Source organism: Selaginella moellendorffii, unplaced genomic scaffold (assembly GCF_000143415.4).
Source record: "Selaginella moellendorffii unplaced genomic scaffold, v1.0 SELMOscaffold_26, whole genome shotgun sequence".
NCBI classification, from domain to species: Eukaryota; Viridiplantae; Streptophyta; class Lycopodiopsida; order Selaginellales; family Selaginellaceae; genus Selaginella; species Selaginella moellendorffii.
In genome coordinates this window covers 1,456,257-1,473,434 of record NW_003314287.1, presented here as the reverse complement: position 1 = coordinate 1,473,434, position 17,178 = coordinate 1,456,257, and the positions used below count along the sequence as shown (strand labels likewise).

The following is a 17,178-nucleotide window of genomic DNA, read 5'->3' as shown; positions in this document are numbered from 1 at the left end:
GGGATCTCGTTGAGGTTGAATTGGATAGAGCATCAGACTGGAAATCTGACAAGCTTTTATTTTTGCGCGGGTTCGAATCGCTTTCACTTACAGGTTTTTTGTTTTGCAAAAATTAGGGTTAGGGTTTATCGCGCGATGCCTGCGAAGGCGAAGGCGAAGGCCGTGGCATCGGATTCGGACGAGGATTCCTGGGACGGTACGTGATTCTTGGAAGAATGCGGTGTTTGTGACTGGAGTTTGTAGATGAGGAGGCGGGATTCGGGCAAGAGACGCAGCATTTGCTCCAGGAGCAAAGCTCTGATGGCCCGGATGAAGTGGAAACCTTTTCGAAATCGTGAGTGATAGGACAATGAGTTTTTTTTCCGACGATCATTTTTTTTTTTCTCTCGTTTTCAGGGATGGAAGGCTCCGGTTGAGGCCAGATATATCACTTGAAGGGAAGGAGTATTCCGGTCGCAAGAGCAGCAGAAAGGATGCTTTTGATGGGATCAGTGACGACGATTTTCACGATCGGGATGATCTACAACCAGCTTTCAGTGAGGAGGAGGACGACGACGAAAAACAAGTAGAAAAGAACGTAAGGAATGTGATTTAGTTTTTTTGCACCTCTAACGCCAATTTTTTGAGCTTTGATGTTGGAGCAGGTTCTTGATGACGATTTTGAAGCCGTCAACAAGGAATACGAAGATCTTAATAAAGAAGAACAGTGAGTGCGTCGTATCGTCATCCTTCGTCCTTTAACCACGTTTGGTGTTCTTTTACGTCCTTTCAGAGAGATGTTGAAGAGCTTGAGAGGACAGAATGATGTGGATATACGGAAAGGCCGAGCAGTGAAAAACCAGATGGTATGTGTCATGATTTTGACAATGGGATGATTTCAAGAGAAATGGCCTGGCAGGAATTGTGGGGCAGCGCTTTGCATATGCGAATTGCGTTGCAGAAGATAGTTGCAGGATCCAATCTGCTACCACAGGTGACGCTTCTTTTTCCGTATTTCTTTTTATGGTATGAAAGGAAGCTTGACAGGAGGAAGCGTCGAGCCCAAGCGAAGCACAACAAACGCTGAAAGCGGCGGCCTTGCAGACCCTTGATTCGCTTCTGGATCTAGAAAACGTATAGTGATGGTTGATGCTTTTCTAGCGCTTAAATTGTGGTCCTGCAGGCATTGCTGGAACAAAACCGGGAGGCACTCGATGCTTACAGAAAAGGTTTCGAATTATTTTTCTTTTACGGTGAGCAGATTAACTTATCTTGTTACAGATTCGGACGTGGAACAGGAAATCCATAGCGTCTCAGATAGCCTGGACTCAGCTTGGCAAAGATTAAGCAACTCGTATTCAAGGTAATTGAGCTCTTGCTTTACGAGCTGATGACACTAGACATGTATTGCAGGCTTATTCCGTATAGAGATCGTACGGTCGATAGATGGCACAGAAAGACTCAAATATCTTCAGGCGCTGCGGCATCGCGATCGAAGTTAAAAGCTTTCAACCAGGTTTAAACGTTCTGGCTTTTTTTTTTTATTTTTTTAATTCACACGGCCTTTTACGTCTTTACAGAGTATTTCACAACAAGTAGCAGCAGCAATGAAGGACACGCCGCGGTTCATAGCAAGAATGATGCGCTCCGAACCTTCGAAAACACAGGTTTTTCATCTTTGCTCGTTCTTTACAGTCTTTTAGGCTTATCAACTTTTTCCAGACGGACACAAACGATATGGAAACAAAGACTAATGAAATTAAGGTGCTTGATGATTCCGAGTTCTATCAGCAGCTTTTACGTGAATTTCTCGAGTCTTCAAATCCCACTGGCCTCGGTAAGAAGCTTTTTCTCTAGTGAGAATGTTCTGATTGTGCTTGTACCTTGTGTAGACCATGACGCAGTTCGAAAGCTCCGGAGCAAGAAAAGGAAAAACGTAGATCGTCGCGCTTCTAAAGGCCGAAAGATAAGGCAAGCGAGAGAGTTTGGTTTCTCACTTTGGTCATCTCAAACTTTGATTTTTTGTGTAGATACACTGTCCATGAGCCACTGGTAAATTTCATGGTTCCTGAACCGATGGTACTACCACCTATGGCTACAAAACTATTCACCAGCCTGTTTGGAAGTAAACCTGCGACTTCTGCCGTGAATCTGGAAGCAGCAGCGTGATGTTATGGGAGAACAAGGAAAAAAAATTAGAACTGAGTCAGGACGATGCAACGCTCGCCCTCGCCAATTTCAAGCTGATCGGCTTCTTCAGCACAGCGACATCAATCCCGCTCCAGATGGTCTTTGACGTTGGCAAGCTCGCGAGCTTCTCAACTAGAGGAAGGTCGTCTGGAAGAACGTTGGCAAAAACTGTGTGTTTCGGGTACCAATCGTCATGGTTTGCGAGGCTGATGAAAAAATCGGGGCCTCCTTCGATCCATCCTACCATACCCCTGCGGATCATCGGACAAGCTTCTCTGGGGAGTTCCTTGAAGCCGAGGCCCTCGGCCTCTAGAGTGCCTTGTAAAATAGCATGAGGAGGTCCTCTCAAGTTCTAAGAAAGAAAACAAGAAAACATGAGAAACATAGAGCATAAATTTGAAAAGAATGTGCAACTCTTACCTTTGCTGTGGGATTTCCTTCCTCATCCCATGAATTCCCGCGGGTCTCAGCTCGGTAGATGTTGCAACCTGCGCAGTGCCGCAACTTCAAGAGCTCGATCACAAACGCGACTGAAAGTGGAGCGCAGTCTGGAAGAAGCTGTGAAGGAAGTGTTTTGTTTCTCAACTTAGCTCAAACTCAAACTTAAACTTCTCTTCTTACCTGGAGCCTGATCGCTCCATATTCGGTCTCTAGCTGCACGAGACCCTGTCAAAAACAAGGAGAAGATCTTACTTTAGCAAGACTGTCAGTGTCCAAATCGAAATCTAGCTAGAGCTTACCACATTCTTCGCATAGACAAGCCCAGAAGTCCAGTAGACGTCCTTGCTAGAATCCTGGACGTCGGGGGAGAGAGGATCCTCCTGATTCTTTAGCCAGCACTGTGAAGAGAATGAAAACAAACAACACGCTCGGACAAGGAAGGAGTCAACTTTATACTACCTCTCCAAAATTTGGCCCGCATTTCACTCGATCCCCGCAATACACCCAGGAATTACACTGCGCGGCCTTGCAAGCCTGGCAGCACGCGGCGGAGGAATTCACCTTGTTGCTCGTCCCCCACTGGACCACCGATCCCCACAGCTCCTGGTGCTCGATCCCGCGGCAGCACGCCGCCTTCTCCTCGCGGATCGCCACGAGGTGCCTGGCGGAGCGGCCGTCGCTGGAATCCGACGAGATCGCGCCCTGATCCGGTTGGAAGAGTGGCGACAGCGCGAAGTAAGTCGCGATGGCGGCGCATGCCGAGACCGCGATGAGCAGCAGCGCGGGCCTGCATTTGGTGTCGTCGCCGGAGGAATGGCGCGGCAGCCTCAGCGCTGGAGGTGCCATAGCCGAGAATCACACAAACCTAGGCTTGCCCTAAAAACAGAGCATTGGCCTAATTTTAAATTCGAGCCAAGTTCTAGGATGGTGTTCCAGCGCGAGGAGAGTTCTTGTTGGATGTGGGGCTGTGCGCTCGCGAGGATGCTTGCTTCTCGGTATCGAGCTGCTTCAGCGTCCACTGGAGAGAGATTTGGGAAGAATCATAGCTTTGCTCTTGAGAGAATTCTGGAAGTTTTGATTGTACCATGTCCATGAGAAGCTGGTACTTGAAATCCAGATTGCTCCATCGCTCCTTGAGCTCGTCCATCTCGCGAGCTTGGCGCTTGAATTTCTCGAGGTCTCGCATCTTTCAGTGGAGATCGAGAGTGAAAAACACCACTTTCTTTTCGCGGGAAGGCCATACCAATCTTCGCTTATCGTTCCGCAAGCGAATGACTTCTTTCTCCATGGCACCCGATGGGGGCGCGTGATCGGTCCTCCCATCGTCGGGATAATCTAGAGAACAAGGAGGAGAATCGATCGAAAAGAGAGGATTTTCTCTAGATCTTACCCGAAGTCCATTGCCCGTTGTCGAGCGTGACGCGGTAGTCATTGAGCGTGAGAGATATGGGCGACAGATCCGAAGCCTCAGCCATGGCTTGCTCGGATCGTACGTGCCTCCTGCAAGAATTTCCCTTCTCTCGCTCAGCGCATTGTTTCCCTTCGATGGATTCTCATCAATGTATCGATCAAAAGCACTCACCCAAAGATTTTCATGACGAAAATCTTGTGGAGAAGCGCGTATTCGAGATAGCTGAGAATTCCAGAAACGCCCATTTCTCTTCTTCTTCCTCCTCGCCCAAGAAATTCTCGCGCGAAACTCGGCCGGCATGCCGCGGGAGTTGCAACAGACAGGCGCGAGAGTTCCCGGGATTCGAGCTCCCGTCCCTCTTTTAGGGCAAAGTTTTTAAATCGGGGAATTTAGGGCAAGATAGGGTTTTAGAAGAGACATGGTGAGCTCCACTCCATGGAAGATCGTCGCGGATTTCCACTCACCCCTGTGTGATTCTCTCGTTCCTGCAGTCGAATCGCAAGGAGACTGTGCTCGATTTGGCCAAGTTCATCGACAAGGGCGTGTGCGTCAAGCTCAGCGGCGGGCGCCAAGGTATGAAATGCAGTCTGGGGTGGATTTTGCTTGAAATCGTGGAATGGAGCAGTGATCGGGACCTTGAAAGGCTATGACCAGCTACTCAATCTCGTCCTGGATGAGGCAGTCGAGTACTTGAGAGGTATGAGTCTGGAATTTGCTCTGGAAGGAGCTAAACTTTTCTGTCAATAGATCACGATGATCCATTGAAGACAACGGATCAAACCAGAGCTCTCGGCCTAGTGGTAAGTTTTCTTACTCGAGAGCGAAAACTTTGATGGTTTTGGCTTCCTTCTTTCTCAGGTTTGTAGAGGTACCGCGGTGATGCTCGTCGCTCCAACTGATGGTACCGAAGAAATCGCCAACCCTTTCGTGACACAAGATCCGGCCGTGATATAGTCTCCAGGGAAAAGCCTTTCTTTTTTTCTCTCCATGTAAGTTGAGGCATTTTAGTTCCTGGGATGCTAACAGAAAATTTGTTTGTCGGTGCAAAACGCTCGCATTCGGCAGTGCTGAGCCTGCAAGAATGCGTCACTCTGATAAGCTCTTCCTCAAGCCAAGCAGATCCACTCGTGGGTCTTATCTCTCAACTCTTCCCATCCAAATTGGAGATGCTCCCTCAGTCTTCGATGGTATGATCGAATCTGCTTATGCTAAGAATGGGCATTTGGATCGAGATTTGTGAGCTTGGTTTTGTGAAGTGCCATGCTAAAGTGGAAACCTATCATGTTCTTTTCATGGATGTGGAAGAAGGATCTAGCATTGTGGAAAACTGTTAGGGAGAAGAAGAATTTGGTTTCAAATGTGGGGGATTCTTTCAATAAGGAGAGAAAAATGATACACAGGTTCTTTTTATGGATTTGTGGAACATAATAATTAAGTATATCAAGAATGGCTTTTTGAAATTTTATGCTATCACTTTTTGCAGGGCAAAGGATGTGGACTCACCGTAGGTATGCAAGTTGGTAATTGCAAAAAGTGTGTTTAATTCTTTTATAGAATTGAGTCATAAATTTTAATAATGTTAGTAAAGAGTTTAAATGAAGTATTACAATGCTTACTCCAAACTTTTGAAAGAATCTAGATGGACAATTCTTGCTTATGTGATCTTTTTTCTTGTAGAGGAAACAATCTGCAAAGAATAAAGTTTTAACTTGAACTTGAAGAAAAAAAACGTTAACAAAATTCTTTTAGCTATGGGTTCTCAGCCTTATAAATAGTCACGTTTGGTTTATCCATCTACCACCACTTTTGACAATCATCCATCCTTTGATATAAATATTGGTCCTGCATATGGTACAGAAGCTGGCATATCTAGTCCCACAAGAAATAGAGAGTGCTTGAGCATACAAGGCCACCTAATCATGAATGCTATCAAGTGGTCTTCTTGAAACTGTAGCAATGGCAAAGAGAACTACAAATAAAAGGCAATGGGGGAGGAGAACATGCACCCTATAATTTATAGCCTTGGTGAAACTAAAATTTGTAAAACTTAAAGTAATGCCTCTTTAGTCTGCAAAAATGTGTGGGGGTGGTGCACCACTTCTGGGAGCAAGCAAGGCTATGACTATTGTATTGACCAAAAGTGTTGGTGATGTTCTCCACTCCAATCAGCTCCTGGGCTCAAAGGGTTATGACTTCTATTTGGGAGTCAAGCCAAAAACAAGCACCCATCCAACAAAGTTTTTTTTCTACAAAAGTCACCCACTATATCCTTCATATATGAATCACAATGATGCCATGACACTGACTGAAATTGGCCAAGTGAAGACAGCTCCTTACAGCATGCATGCCCCAAATCTTTGTTGTTATGACTCTCCCATACCAGGTTGTTGTGAGGCTCTACCTGTTTTTGAAAAGACCTATGGAGAACCAAAGCCCCTAAGTTTTGTTTATCATGGCGACGGGAAAGTTTGGGTTGTCAACGAGTACTACAATGAGATACAGGAAATCACTGTGGGTGAGAACCTTACACCTAAGGCATACAAGGAAACTACTACTCTGGGTGCTCTTGTGGTTTATGCTCAGGATGAGCCTAAAAAGCCATGAATAATATAAATGGGGAAGTGTGTGTATAGTGTGTATTGTGCCAAAGTGCTGCACAGTAACTATATAAATGCCTAGGTTCTTACAATATCAAAATAAAAGCATTGGTGTTTGCACCAAATCATTTCATCTTTTGTTTTAGAATGAACTTTTGTAAATGTTGTCTATCTGGATGAATGTTGCCATCAAACTCTCACCAATGGCTTCCATGTCTTCCACCTCTTCAACTATTGTCCTCCACGATCAACATTTCAAGGCAGAGGTAGCCACTATTTGCCCACCATTTCCGAGGCAGTAGGTTCCAATATTTTGTTTAATATGTTTACCCACCTTTTTTTTGCGTCCATGATTGCCAAGCTTCAAAGTGAGCAACTTGTTCCAGCTTCTAGCAAGGCTCACAAATTCACATATCTCCTTGGCCGCAATGATAAATTTTGGATTGGAGGGATTTTGTCTTGTGGGATTGAAAATGTTTCAATGCCCTAAAGATCTTACAAAGGAGGAACTCCAAGAGAAGCCATTCTTTCCCAAGCTTGTGAAGTATAGCTTCTAAGTTTCTCTCCTATTAGGGCATCTTTTGTGAAGCTTTTCAGATGAAGGTCCATAGACCACCTAATTGGCACCAATAGGTGAAATCTCCTTGTGCCTCAAGACCCCAAAGCAATGTGGATTCTAGGCATAAGAAAGTCTTAGAGTCATGGCTTCCAGACAAAAACTTATTTGGCCCATGAACACTGAGTCAGGAACGATATGTGGAGATCTTGTTATTGTGGTTGGAAGGTAAAGTTTTGGTTTCTAAAGTTCTCAAGAATGAACTTTCATCCTCAGTTATGCCATGAATGTCATCCATGGTAATGACAGTGTCACAAATAGAGAGTGGGAGATTGGTATACCTTTGTTTTTCCAATTTGAAAGAGTTTCCCAAGACAATATTTGCACAGGTCTTTGGTTTGGGGAGGTTGAGTTGTGTAAATGGTAACCCAAGTTGATGCCCTCACTACTTGAATAAAAGATTTGGAGCTAGAAAAAAAAGAAAGAAAGGACAAATTTTCTGAAACTTTGTAGATATTTTGCATCATAAAAAGTAGTAGTAAATACCAGATAAGCATAGAAATGAACAAAAAACTTATTTCATTAAAACAACCATTAGCAACAATAGTTGGCATTTGTGTGTGTATGTGTGTATGTGTGTAAGAGAGAGAGAGAAAGAGAGAGAGAAATAAAAATAACCTTTATATGCATTTTAACAAATATCATTTATGGGTTTTCAACCATATTTGTTTTATCCACATGATATCTACCACCACTTTGATGATCATCCATCCTTTGATATAAATGTTAGTTGTGTATATGGTACACAAGTTGGTATATCTAGTCCCACAAGAGATAGAGAGTGCTTAAGAGCATACAAGGCCACTCAGTCATAAATGCTACCAAGTGGTCCTCTTAAAACTATAGTAATGGTAACTCATTATTTTGTGAAGAGATGAATTTCACAAATCTTAATTTCACCAAGGCTATAAATTGCAGGATGCATGCTTTCCTTCCCCCACCACCTCTTACTTATAGTTCTTTTAGTTTTTATATATTCCTCTTCAGTTTGCAAAAATGTATAGAGGTGGTGCACCTCTTGTAGGAGCAAGCAAGGTTATGATTGTTGTGTTGAGCATAGGTGTTAGTGATGTTCTTCACTGCAATCAACTCTTGGGTTTAAAGGGTTATAACTTTTATTTGGTAGTCAAGTTGAATACAAACACCAAGCCAACAAAGCTTGTTCTCTACAAAGGTCACCTATTATATCTTCTATATGTGAATCACAAGGATGCTATGATGCTGACTGAAACTAGCTAAGTGAAGACAACTCTTTACAACCTATATACCCTAAATCCTTATTGCTACAACTCCCCCACACCAAGTTGTTGTGAGGTTCTACCTCTTTTTAAAAAGACCTATGGGAAACCATAGCCCCCAAGTTCTCTTTATCATTTAATGATCAAAGGAGAAGCTTGTGGCTGCGGCAAAGGGAAAGTCTAGATTGTGGATGAGTACTATAATAAAGTATAAGAAATCACCATAGATGAGACCTTTGAGCCTATTGCACACAAGATATTTAGTACTTTGGGTAAATCTCTTTTGTTCTAGTGTGTGTATAGTCTGTATTGTGCAAAAGTGTTGCATAGTAATTATATAAATGTTTGGGTTATTACAATATCAAAATAAAAGCATTAAATTGTTTCATCTTTTGTTTTAGTTTGAACTTCTGTCGATTTCATATATAATGATCTAACATTGATTCAATCAATGCTTTATTTTCAAGGGCTTCCTTTTCATGCCTCCTATGCCTAGTTTCAAGCTTCCTAATTGCTTGTTCCTTTATGAGAGAGAGAGAGAGAGAGAGAGAGAGAGAGAGAGAGCTAGCTAGCTATTGCTGCTAATGGTTGTTTCAACAAAATAAATTTTTGTTTTCAATTCTATGCCATATAATTAAACTTGTAGAATATGCCATTTATGGGCTTATTGTTGTATATAACACACTACAGAGAGCATCCTTTTGTGATGCAAAGTACCTACGAATCCAACAAAGTTTCAGACAATTTGTCTTTTATTTTGTTTTCTGCAAGATATGAGGCAATTTTAAAAACTCAATGTGGCTCTGACTCTTTTATTCGAGTAGCCAAGGCGTCAACTCCAGGTGCCATTTACACAACTCGGCCTCCCCAAACCAAAGACCTGTGCAAATATTGTCTTGGGAAACTCTTTCAAGCTGGAAAAACAAAGGCATACCAATCTCCCGCTCTCCATTTGCGACACTGTCACTACCATGGATGACATTCCTGGTATAACCGAGCACAAAATTTCATTCCTGAGAACTTTAGAAACCAAAACTTTACCTTCCAACTGCAACAGCAAGATCCCCACGTATCGTTCCTGGCTCAGCTTGTAGCGGGTTTGTGGATCCAATAAGTTTTCGTGCTGAAGCCACGACTCCAGGACCTTCCCATGCCTGGAATCCAAAGGCTTCAAAGAAGATGCCCCAACAGGAGAGAAACTTACCATGCAAACAACAGGACCGGAGGTTATGTACTTCACAAGCTTGGGAAAGAATGGCTTCTCTTGGAGCTCCTCATAATGCTTCTGCAAGAGAGAAAAAGAAGAAAAACTTTGAGCAAGGTCTTTAAGCTTTACATCACCTTTGCAAGATCCTTGGGGCACTGGAACATTTTCAATCCCGCAAGACGAAATCCCTTCCTCTCAAAGCGAGAGATGATTTCTCCAACCTTACAAAAGAACAAAATCGTTTTTTTCCATAGCTAGAGAACGCAAAAACTCGAAAGACATGTACCAGTCCGCGTTGGACTCCATCGGGTTTCACCATCACATACGTTTGTTCTAGCCCTCCCTGCCAAGATGGAAAGAAATCCAGCGGAAATTCAAGAACTACAAACAAACCTCTGCTCTGGGCTGAGCGACGACCGCAATGTTCTCCTCGCTCGCCACAGCAGCTTGCGAGGATCCGATGCGCCATCGAATGGCGCTAGGGCGGCGCCACGAGATCCGGTGGCAGTGAAATGCCAGCGCCGAGCGATTCCTCCTCGACGCGCCGGTATCCACCCTAGGGCTAGAATGCGCGACTATTTGAGCTAGAGAAGAAGAAGCCATGACTCTCGCGAGAACCAAGAGAGAGAGAGGAGAGGAGAGCTTATATCCTTGGGCCGGTCTACGTGGCAGATGGATTAAAAGGAAGGTCTTACGTGGGACCTGATTTTTTACTTTAGGGTTCGTCCATCTCATGGCGGGGACGACGAGAGATTTTAAGGTGCGTCTCCGCTCGATTCTTCCGGGCGCTTGACGATCGCTGCTTGAAATGGCGCTGGATCTTGACATCGCTGCGATCGCCGGGCAGCTGGAGCACCAGCGCGTGGATGATTTTAAGCGCTCCAATGCGGCAGCGCTGTTCGAGGGCTTGCTGATGGCTACTGCGAATCAGCTCCAGCCGACGCAGCAAGATTTCGAGGCCAGAGTAGATATTTTGCGGCGGCTGGAGTTTTTGATAAGAGAAATCGATGTTTGCAAAGGTATGTGTTGCTCTTCCATTTTACTCTTGTCAAACACTACCTTCTTTTCAGGCTTGGCAATCAAACCTTTTGGATCGTTCCTGTCAAACTTGTATACGCCTTGGGGAGATTTAGATATTACTTTGATGCCGCTTGAGCCGGCACCGCTTTCCAGGAGCAAAAAGACCAAAATTCTGAAGTCTATCCATGATGCTCTACTTCAAGCTGGTATAGTACACTTTTTTTTTTCTTGTGCCACCTCCTTCGATTTGTTGTTACTTAACTAGAGCTTTCAGGTGGAGCGATTCGTGTCCAAGTTCTCTTTCGGCCTCGCGTGCCACTCTTGATGTTTGAGGATGCATGGTGGAGAATCTCATGTGACATCTCCGTGAGCAATACCGACGCTGTTTTCAAGTCACACGCCCTGGGCCTGATTGTTGGTATGGATTTAAGGTGCAGGCAGCTCATCTTCCTCGTGAGTGTAATGAGTTTTCTTGTGTTTGGTTTTTTCTTATGCTCTCTCTGTTTTTTTTCCCCCAGGTTAAGTGCTGGGCCAAAGCGCAGTGCATTAACGATCCAAAGATGGGGACATTGAACTCGTATGCACTGTCTTTACTCGTTATATTTCATCTCCAAGTAAGCCCATAACATTTGTATGTGATGTTGATAAACCAAAGCCTCTAGACTCGAAATCCGCCTATTTTGCCACCATTGAGCGCTATCATCGGTCAAGGCGGTGCCTCAGGTCAATGATTCATTGGTTTTTTTCTGCTTACTGACAATTGCTGCTTGCAGCTGATGGGTTTCATTATCTAAACAGGATCGCAGAGTTCACAGAAAGAGGTTTTGGGAAGGGAAACACGAGCTCAGTTGCAGAGTTGTTCGTGTCATTTTTTGGCCAGGTATTATGGATTTTCCTATGAACTTTCTGATCCCGGATTTTCCTTCTGTAGTTTTCGGCTGTTGAGGAGTTGTGGATTCAAGGTCTAGCTGTGTGTACTTTCCGTGGACAGTGGGGGGACAAAACGACCACCGATCCGGCATGGGCAAGCAAGAATTATGCGCTGCTGGTGAGCAAGATCTACTAAAAGTTTTTCGACGAAATGAATCAATTTTCGTTTTTCTTTTAAGGTGGAAGACCCGTTTGATTTATCTGAAAACTGTTCAAGATCCGTGCATCAAGGCAGCCTTCAACATGTTTGCAAGGCGTTCAGGCTGACTCACGAGCTACTGTGCGATAAATTCTCCTACTGGTTCTTGGGAAAACTGAAAGAAACGCTCTTCCGGTGGCCGCATGCGAGTCCACGGCCCTGTTTTCATCCGTCGAGGCCAGGGATAGAGCAGCTACGGGAACACGTCTCGCTCAACGCTTCCAGGAAAAATGACAGGCCGGAGAAGCAAAAGAAAGGAAAGAAACAAGTAAAGCAATGACATCACAGCAGAATGTAAATATCTTAACATAGGTACGTCAGAGAGTTCCAAGGCCGAGTTTTCTAATCACGTTTCCTTCAGGTAAGGATTTTATCGTGGAATCGCATATTCACTCTCGCGCTTATCCAGGATCGATCGCAACCCCGCCAACGCAAATGGTCAAGAAGTTTGGATCAGAAAACAGAAGAGAACTAAAAGTTACTGTGCTCCAACCCAGCAAGAATTCACACCCATTTTTTTTTTTTTTATGGTCATGGATCATGGGATTACACCACAATCTCGCTCTTTGCTTGCTCTTTAAACATCAGAGCAGTCGGCAGGATTTGGAGTCGGATAGTATAGGTTATAGACTACCTCTCAACTGTCCCTCAACCATTCTCAACTTGCTTGAAGAACCCAGGACTGTAGCAATGTAGTGGCCCATGGAATCCGTGGAGTTGCCGCATGTTGTGATGCATGACAGAACTCTAGCGCAGTGGGCATCCATTGCTCCACCTCTGGGAACGGGTCTGTGCTCCAGATCTAGGCCCAAATCTGATGTCCAGGTTTGCAGCTGGTTCCACCAGCCCCTCTGCCTCTCCCAGCTGAGATTGACAGAATCAAAGATTGCCCTGTGTAAATCTTCTCTTTGACATATATACCATAGCGCGCGAAAGCAATTGGATATGGGGGTTTACAGTAATTACAGGTAAAGATCAATACCATCGTGTGAATCTTACAATATCAGAACCCTCCATTCTCTGCCACGTGGCAGCATCTTGTGACCACTCCCACACATTTTGGCAGACCAAAAGCAAAACCAGAAGAGAACTGTGCGGAGTCCAACACGTCCCAGAGGATCGATCACGCAGGAAAAGTGTTCCGCAACAGGTGCTAGCTCGTAGTCGGAGAGCATCGACATGAAGTAGTGGCAGCTGGAACTACAAGTCCTGCATGGCTGCAAGCAGCAAGAACGCAACCAGAGCAAGCTGCGGCATTCTCTCAAGCATTTCGATCTCAGCTGCCCGTTCTGGACGTAAGCTCCGACCAGTTCCAGGTTACCTCGTTCCGGCTGAAGATACCATCGAAAGTTCTCTTGGCGTCGTCGCAGTAGTACCCCGCGAGCAACATGTTCCACGATGCGATATCAACTTGGAGCATTCTTTCAATGAGCTGCCTCGCTTCCATTAAGAGACCAGTCAGCGTGTAGAGCTCCACGAGCGCAGCACAGGAGCTCGAGCTCCCAAGAGCCATCTTATTGGATCGATGTAACCACATTGATCTCCGGCATCGAATCAAGGCCCCCAATGCCAAGTCAAAATGCCCTCTTTGGGCATATGCAGCTATCATCAAAGTCGACGTGATTACATTCCATATTGGCATCCGATCATAAATATTCTGGGCCAGTTCCACTTTCCCTAATTCCGCCAGTGGCTGGATAATCGATGTCCAAGATGCAACGCTTCTCTCACCCATCGCGTTGAAATCTTTCCACGAGGACTCCAAATACCCATCCCGGGCATATTTTGCAAGCATGACATTTCCTCGACACAAGATTAGGGCAGGGCAGAGACAATCTCGCATCGTTTAAACGACCATCAACGCCAAAAGCTGCCATGATAGCCGGCATCTTTGGTGAAGCATTTGGATTCCAGGCATGGGAAGGTCCTGGCGTCGTGGCTGCAAGCTGAGCCAAGAATGATACGTGGGGATCTTGCTGTTGCTGTTGGAAGGTAAGGTTCTGGTTTCTAAAGCTCTCCCTCGGGAATGAACTTTTCTATGCCAGGAATGTCATCCATGGCAATGACAGTGTCACGAATGGAGAGTGGGAAATTGGTATGACTTTCTTTTTTCCAGCTTGCAAGAGTTTCTCAAGACAATGTTTATGTCTTATACAGGTCTTTGGTTTGGAAAGGCCGAGTTGTGTAAATGACAGCCCGAGTTGACGCCCTGGCTACTCGAATAGAAAGAGTCTTGGCCATTTCTTAGGTGGAGGCACATTGAGTTCTTAAAATGCCAGGACAAATTGTCCTCTTAGATTAAACCGTTACTAATCCTGATTTCTCGGTACAGGATGTTGGATTCGTAGTTAAGAATAGATACTCTTTTGTGTCTGTTCGTTGTCGAATCTTGCCAGAATCTTGACATCTTGATTCCACTGGCAAGACAATTCAAAACGAATGATCGCACTGAACGTTAGCCTTTAGTTGATGAAGCCCATGCTAAACGTATTTAACACCAGTTCACAGCTCCAGTGATCGCTAACTCTAAGAGTAGAAAAGAACTGTATGCTTGGACTTTCGTGAGTGGCTGCAAGGCCAGGATCTAGAAGATAACATATTTTAACATCATAATACCAATAGTACAGGAATAAGATCTAATAGCTAGTGATGCATCAGTGGAAGGCTTCCCTGATTTTCATCGGAGCCCGGACTGTCACTGATGAAGCCTGTCACGCGCCCGGACCACTTTTGAGCTGAAATTGAGTTCAACTAAGAGGGATTCTGAGGAAGTCCGTAGGTTTGTTGAATCCGTTTTCGTTCATAAGACTTTATATACGTGTAGGATTTGTTTTTTTGGCGCCATAGCCCGTCTGGGTAAACATCCCATCTTCCTTCTCCGCAATCTACAGCTGAGTTGACATGTCAATCTGGCCTTACCATTGAGGCATTGAAGTGGAGAATTATGCTAGCCTTAGAATATACAAAAACTAAGCACGTGAAAACAAATCAAATTTTCTGCTCTTGCTTTTACCGCCATGCGCTAGGTTTTGTTTTTCATGATAGTGAAATTCATCAAAGGATTTGGAATTGCTACAGTTCCAACGCCACTTTCAGGAGCACTTGCTAGCGTGGACTTGGCTTCGAGTGGCTATGTCCGCATGTATCCTCTGGAGCATTCTGTATCTCTTGTGGTAATAAAATTCAAAGGAAGGTACATATATATAAAAGCTAGGATATGGATATATATGAAATTGAAACATGTGGCCGATGTAATCACTTGAACAGACCATGCTGCGGCCTAATATGACACACACGTACACGTCATGCCTGGCCATGGTCACAAATCACTTGCTTATTATGGACTAGTTGAAAGAGTATGTAAATGAAGTGCATTAATGTAAAGCATCAAGACATTAGTTAATATCCTCTACTTTATGAGTTGTCACAGTTTAAATTTCTTAAAACTTGAAAACAGCCAACAAGGTTTGACTACAAGAAACAATGTTGGGGAAACATCCCGTTCTTCATGATGAGAATTTTTTCCTTCTTTAGTAGCGATGGAGAGGAATCTTTTGGGCAGTTTGCACACGATACAAATGAAATGCAAGTTTTTGGCACAAACACTAATGCTTCTATTTTGATATTGTATAAGGAACTTTTATAGTTACTGTGCAGCACTCTAGCATAGTACACACAACATACATGACCAACCACACACATACACACACACTTCTTCATTTATGTTATTCATCCCTAAGGACCATTGGCAAGGGTCTTCTTGGCTTTCAGAGGATGTTCTTGGTGTGGTGTTGGTGTGCAATTTTCAACTTCAATTTTCTATATCTCCTTGTAAAACTCGTCCACAACCCAGCCTTGTCCTTTGACTATCAAATGATATAGAGAATTGAGGTCCTTTGGTTCCCCATAGACCTTTTCATAAAAAGGTAGAACTTCACAGCAACTTGGCTTGGGGGAGCTGCAACAATAAGGATTTGGGGCATGTAGGCCACAAGGAGTTGTCTTCACTTGGCCAGTTTCAGTCAGCATCATGGTATCCTTGTGATGAATATATGGAGGATATAGTGGGAAGCCTTTGTAGAGAACAAACTTGGTTAGTTCAGTGATGGTCTTTGGCTTGACCACCAGATAAAAATCATAACCCTTTGAGGCCAAGAGTTCATTGAAGTGGAAAACATCACCAACACCTATGCTCAACACAACAATAATAACCTTGCTTGCTCCCACAATAAATGGTGCACCACTCCCACACATTTTGGTAGACCAAAAGAAAAATATGCAAAACAAGGAGAGAACTGAGGGAAGAGAACATGCACCTTGAAATTTATAGTCTTGGTGAAACTAAGCTTTGTCACAAAGTAAGGATTTGGCATTTGCAATAGTTCCCAACACCGCATTCATGCAAGCGGACAAAGCCAAGATAGGTTAGCAAGTGGTCCTACTTTTGTCTTGTGGTATGTAAATAACTGAGAAAATTCAAAGGATGGTATAACATGTGGTGAACTATATGACATCTATATCAAAAGTGAGCCTGGTGGTAGATATCACATCCAATACAAGAAGATCTCAATTTGTTAAAATATGTAAATCTTCTTAAACAAACTAAATTGCATTGCATGCATATCATGAACACTTCATATATATATGGGCTGCTCTAAAAGGATTGTTGATATCTACCTTGTGGAATCTAGAGAAAAAAAGCATAGATATTTCTTTCCAAGGGTAAAGTAAGATCATATAGTTATACACCTCTTTCAAAGAGTGAATCTTGCAAAATCAAAACCCTAAATTATCTGCCACGTGGCAGCATCTGGGAGTACTGTTATTTATGTACCGTCTGCCAAAATGTGCACAATATGCTGCCATGTGGCAGAGAATTTAGGGTTCTGATTTTGCAAGATTCACTCTTTGAAAGAGGTGTATATTTATATGATCTTACTTTACCCTTGGATATGCTTTTTTTCTCTAGATTCCACAAGGTATCAACGTACCTCTTAGAGCAGCCCATATGTAAAGAGGTGTATATTCCTCTCCATCACTACTAAAGAAGGAAAAAATTCTCATCATGAAGAATGGGATGTTTCCCCAACATTGTTTCTTGTAGTCAAACCTTGTTGACTGTTTTCAAGTTTTAAGAAATTTAAACTGTGACAACTCATAAAGTAGAGGATATTAACTAATGTCTTGATGCTTTACATTAATGCACTTCATTTACATACTCTTTCAACTAGTCCATAATAAGCAAGTGATTTGTGACCATGGCCAGGCATGACGTGTATGTGTGTGTCATATTAGGCCGCAGCATGGTCTGTTCAAGTGATTACATCGGCCACATGTTTCAATTTCATAT

General features: G+C 43.8%; 6 protein-coding genes across 10 annotated transcripts; 3 read left to right on the top strand and 3 right to left on the bottom strand.

Moving 5' to 3' along the window:
• The first annotated feature begins 96 nt into the window (after positions 1–96).
• On the top strand, positions 97–2,593 carry LOC9638147 (protein AATF). Its single transcript, XM_002975160.2, has 14 exons — positions 97–196; positions 244–334; positions 397–577; positions 645–706; positions 773–845; positions 899–973; positions 1,027–1,113; positions 1,163–1,208; positions 1,261–1,342; positions 1,393–1,495; positions 1,560–1,646; positions 1,702–1,816; positions 1,872–1,950; positions 2,010–2,593. Exons 1-14 carry the CDS (start codon positions 136–138, stop codon positions 2,146–2,148), a joined length of 1,281 nt encoding a protein of 426 aa, XP_002975206.2. The 5' UTR covers positions 97–135; the 3' UTR covers positions 2,149–2,593.
• On the bottom strand, positions 1,964–3,500 carry LOC9638146. The gene is made up of 5 exons (XM_002974980.2): positions 3,070–3,500; positions 2,910–3,008; positions 2,791–2,835; positions 2,590–2,727; positions 1,964–2,521 (listed from the first exon to the last, which is right to left on the bottom strand). The coding sequence occupies exons 1-5, from the start codon at positions 3,454–3,456 to the stop codon at positions 2,186–2,188; spliced, it is 1,005 nt and encodes a 334-aa protein (XP_002975026.1). The 5' UTR covers positions 3,457–3,500; the 3' UTR covers positions 1,964–2,185.
• Positions 3,501–4,391: 891 nt separating this feature from the next.
• Positions 4,392–5,481, top strand: LOC9638145 (sm-like protein LSM7). The gene is made up of 6 exons (XM_002975159.2): positions 4,392–4,442; positions 4,513–4,594; positions 4,647–4,718; positions 4,769–4,821; positions 4,880–5,010; positions 5,087–5,481. The coding sequence occupies exons 1-5, from the start codon at positions 4,440–4,442 to the stop codon at positions 4,973–4,975; spliced, it is 306 nt and encodes a 101-aa protein (XP_002975205.1). The 5' UTR covers positions 4,392–4,439; the 3' UTR covers positions 4,976–5,010; positions 5,087–5,481.
• Positions 5,482–9,206: 3,725 nt separating this feature from the next.
• On the bottom strand, positions 9,207–10,339 carry LOC9629065 (nucleoside diphosphate kinase II, chloroplastic). Its single transcript, XM_024680057.1, has 7 exons — positions 10,073–10,339; positions 9,966–10,022; positions 9,814–9,900; positions 9,677–9,757; positions 9,514–9,626; positions 9,407–9,456; positions 9,207–9,352 (listed from the first exon to the last, which is right to left on the bottom strand). Exons 1-7 carry the CDS (start codon positions 10,280–10,282, stop codon positions 9,285–9,287), a joined length of 666 nt encoding a protein of 221 aa, XP_024535825.1. The 5' UTR covers positions 10,283–10,339; the 3' UTR covers positions 9,207–9,284.
• Positions 10,340–10,385: 46 nt separating this feature from the next.
• LOC9638144 (protein HESO1) lies at positions 10,386–12,503 on the top strand. Of its 5 annotated transcripts, none has more exons than XR_002992951.1 (9): positions 10,386–10,698; positions 10,750–10,905; positions 10,974–11,158; positions 11,218–11,313; positions 11,362–11,422; positions 11,473–11,579; positions 11,631–11,747; positions 11,809–12,189; positions 12,238–12,503. XR_002992951.1 is itself a non-coding variant. In XM_024680056.1 (9 exons), the coding sequence occupies exons 1-8, from the start codon at positions 10,488–10,490 to the stop codon at positions 12,106–12,108; spliced, it is 1,227 nt and encodes a 408-aa protein (XP_024535824.1). In that variant the 5' UTR covers positions 10,386–10,487; the 3' UTR covers positions 12,109–12,140; positions 12,190–12,503. The 5 variants fall into 5 exon arrangements, 4 of the variants coding, with proteins under 4 accessions (XP_024535824.1, XP_024535822.1, XP_024535823.1 ...); XM_024680056.1 differs by having other exon boundaries at positions 10,974–11,152; positions 11,809–12,140; positions 12,190–12,503; XM_024680054.1 differs by having other exon boundaries at positions 11,809–12,122; positions 12,190–12,503.
• On the bottom strand, positions 12,452–13,671 carry LOC9638143 (pentatricopeptide repeat-containing protein At4g02750). Its single transcript, XM_024680162.1, has 3 exons — positions 13,150–13,671; positions 12,909–13,045; positions 12,452–12,692 (listed from the first exon to the last, which is right to left on the bottom strand). Exons 1-3 carry the CDS (start codon positions 13,669–13,671, stop codon positions 12,452–12,454), a joined length of 900 nt encoding a protein of 299 aa, XP_024535930.1.
• Between the last annotated feature and the right edge of the window lie 3,507 nt (positions 13,672–17,178).

Coding starts and splice junctions, on each gene's coding strand:
- LOC9638147 (XM_002975160.2), top strand. CDS start 136: ATGCCTGCGAAGGCGAAGGCGAAGGCCGTGGCATCGGATTCGGACGAG. Junction 1,343..1,392: donor TTAAGCAACTCGTATTCAAG/GTAATTGAGCTC, acceptor CATGTATTGCAG/GCTTATTCCGTATAGAGATC. Junction 1,496..1,559: donor AGTTAAAAGCTTTCAACCAG/GTTTAAACGTTC, acceptor ACGTCTTTACAG/AGTATTTCACAACAAGTAGC.
- LOC9629065 (XM_024680057.1), bottom strand. CDS start 10,282: ATGGCTTCTTCTTCTCTAGCTCAAATAGTCGCGCATTCTAGCCCTAGG. Junction 10,023..10,072: donor TCGCTCAGCCCAGAGCAGAG/GTTTGTTTGTAG, acceptor CCATCTTGGCAG/GGAGGGCTAGAACAAACGTA. Junction 9,457..9,513: donor CTTGCTGTTGCAGTTGGAAG/GTAAAGTTTTGG, acceptor CGGTTATACCAG/GAATGTCATCCATGGTAGTG.
- LOC9638144 (XM_024680054.1), top strand. CDS start 10,488: ATGGCGCTGGATCTTGACATCGCTGCGATCGCCGGGCAGCTGGAGCAC. Junction 11,423..11,472: donor CGGTCAAGGCGGTGCCTCAG/GTCAATGATTCA, acceptor TGCTGCTTGCAG/CTGATGGGTTTCATTATCTA. Junction 11,748..11,808: donor GCAAGAATTATGCGCTGCTG/GTGAGCAAGATC, acceptor TTTTCTTTTAAG/GTGGAAGACCCGTTTGATTT.
- LOC9638145 (XM_002975159.2), top strand. Junction 4,719..4,768: donor GGCAGTCGAGTACTTGAGAG/GTATGAGTCTGG, acceptor TTCTGTCAATAG/ATCACGATGATCCATTGAAG. Junction 4,822..4,879: donor CCAGAGCTCTCGGCCTAGTG/GTAAGTTTTCTT, acceptor CTTCTTTCTCAG/GTTTGTAGAGGTACCGCGGT.
- LOC9638146 (XM_002974980.2), bottom strand. CDS start 3,456: ATGGCACCTCCAGCGCTGAGGCTGCCGCGCCATTCCTCCGGCGACGAC. Junction 3,009..3,069: donor GCGGGCCAAATTTTGGAGAG/GTAGTATAAAGT, acceptor TTCTCTTCACAG/TGCTGGCTAAAGAATCAGGA. Junction 2,728..2,790: donor ATGGAGCGATCAGGCTCCAG/GTAAGAAGAGAA, acceptor CTTCCTTCACAG/CTTCTTCCAGACTGCGCTCC.
- LOC9638143 (XM_024680162.1), bottom strand. CDS start 13,671: ATGCGAGATTGTCTCTGCCCTGCCCTAATCTTGTGTCGAGGAAATGTC. Junction 13,046..13,149: donor GTATCTTCAGCCGGAACGAG/GTAACCTGGAAC, acceptor TGCTGCTTGCAG/CCATGCAGGACTTGTAGTTC. Junction 12,693..12,908: donor CTCCGCACAGTTCTCTTCTG/GTTTTGCTTTTG, acceptor TGTCAATCTCAG/CTGGGAGAGGCAGAGGGGCT.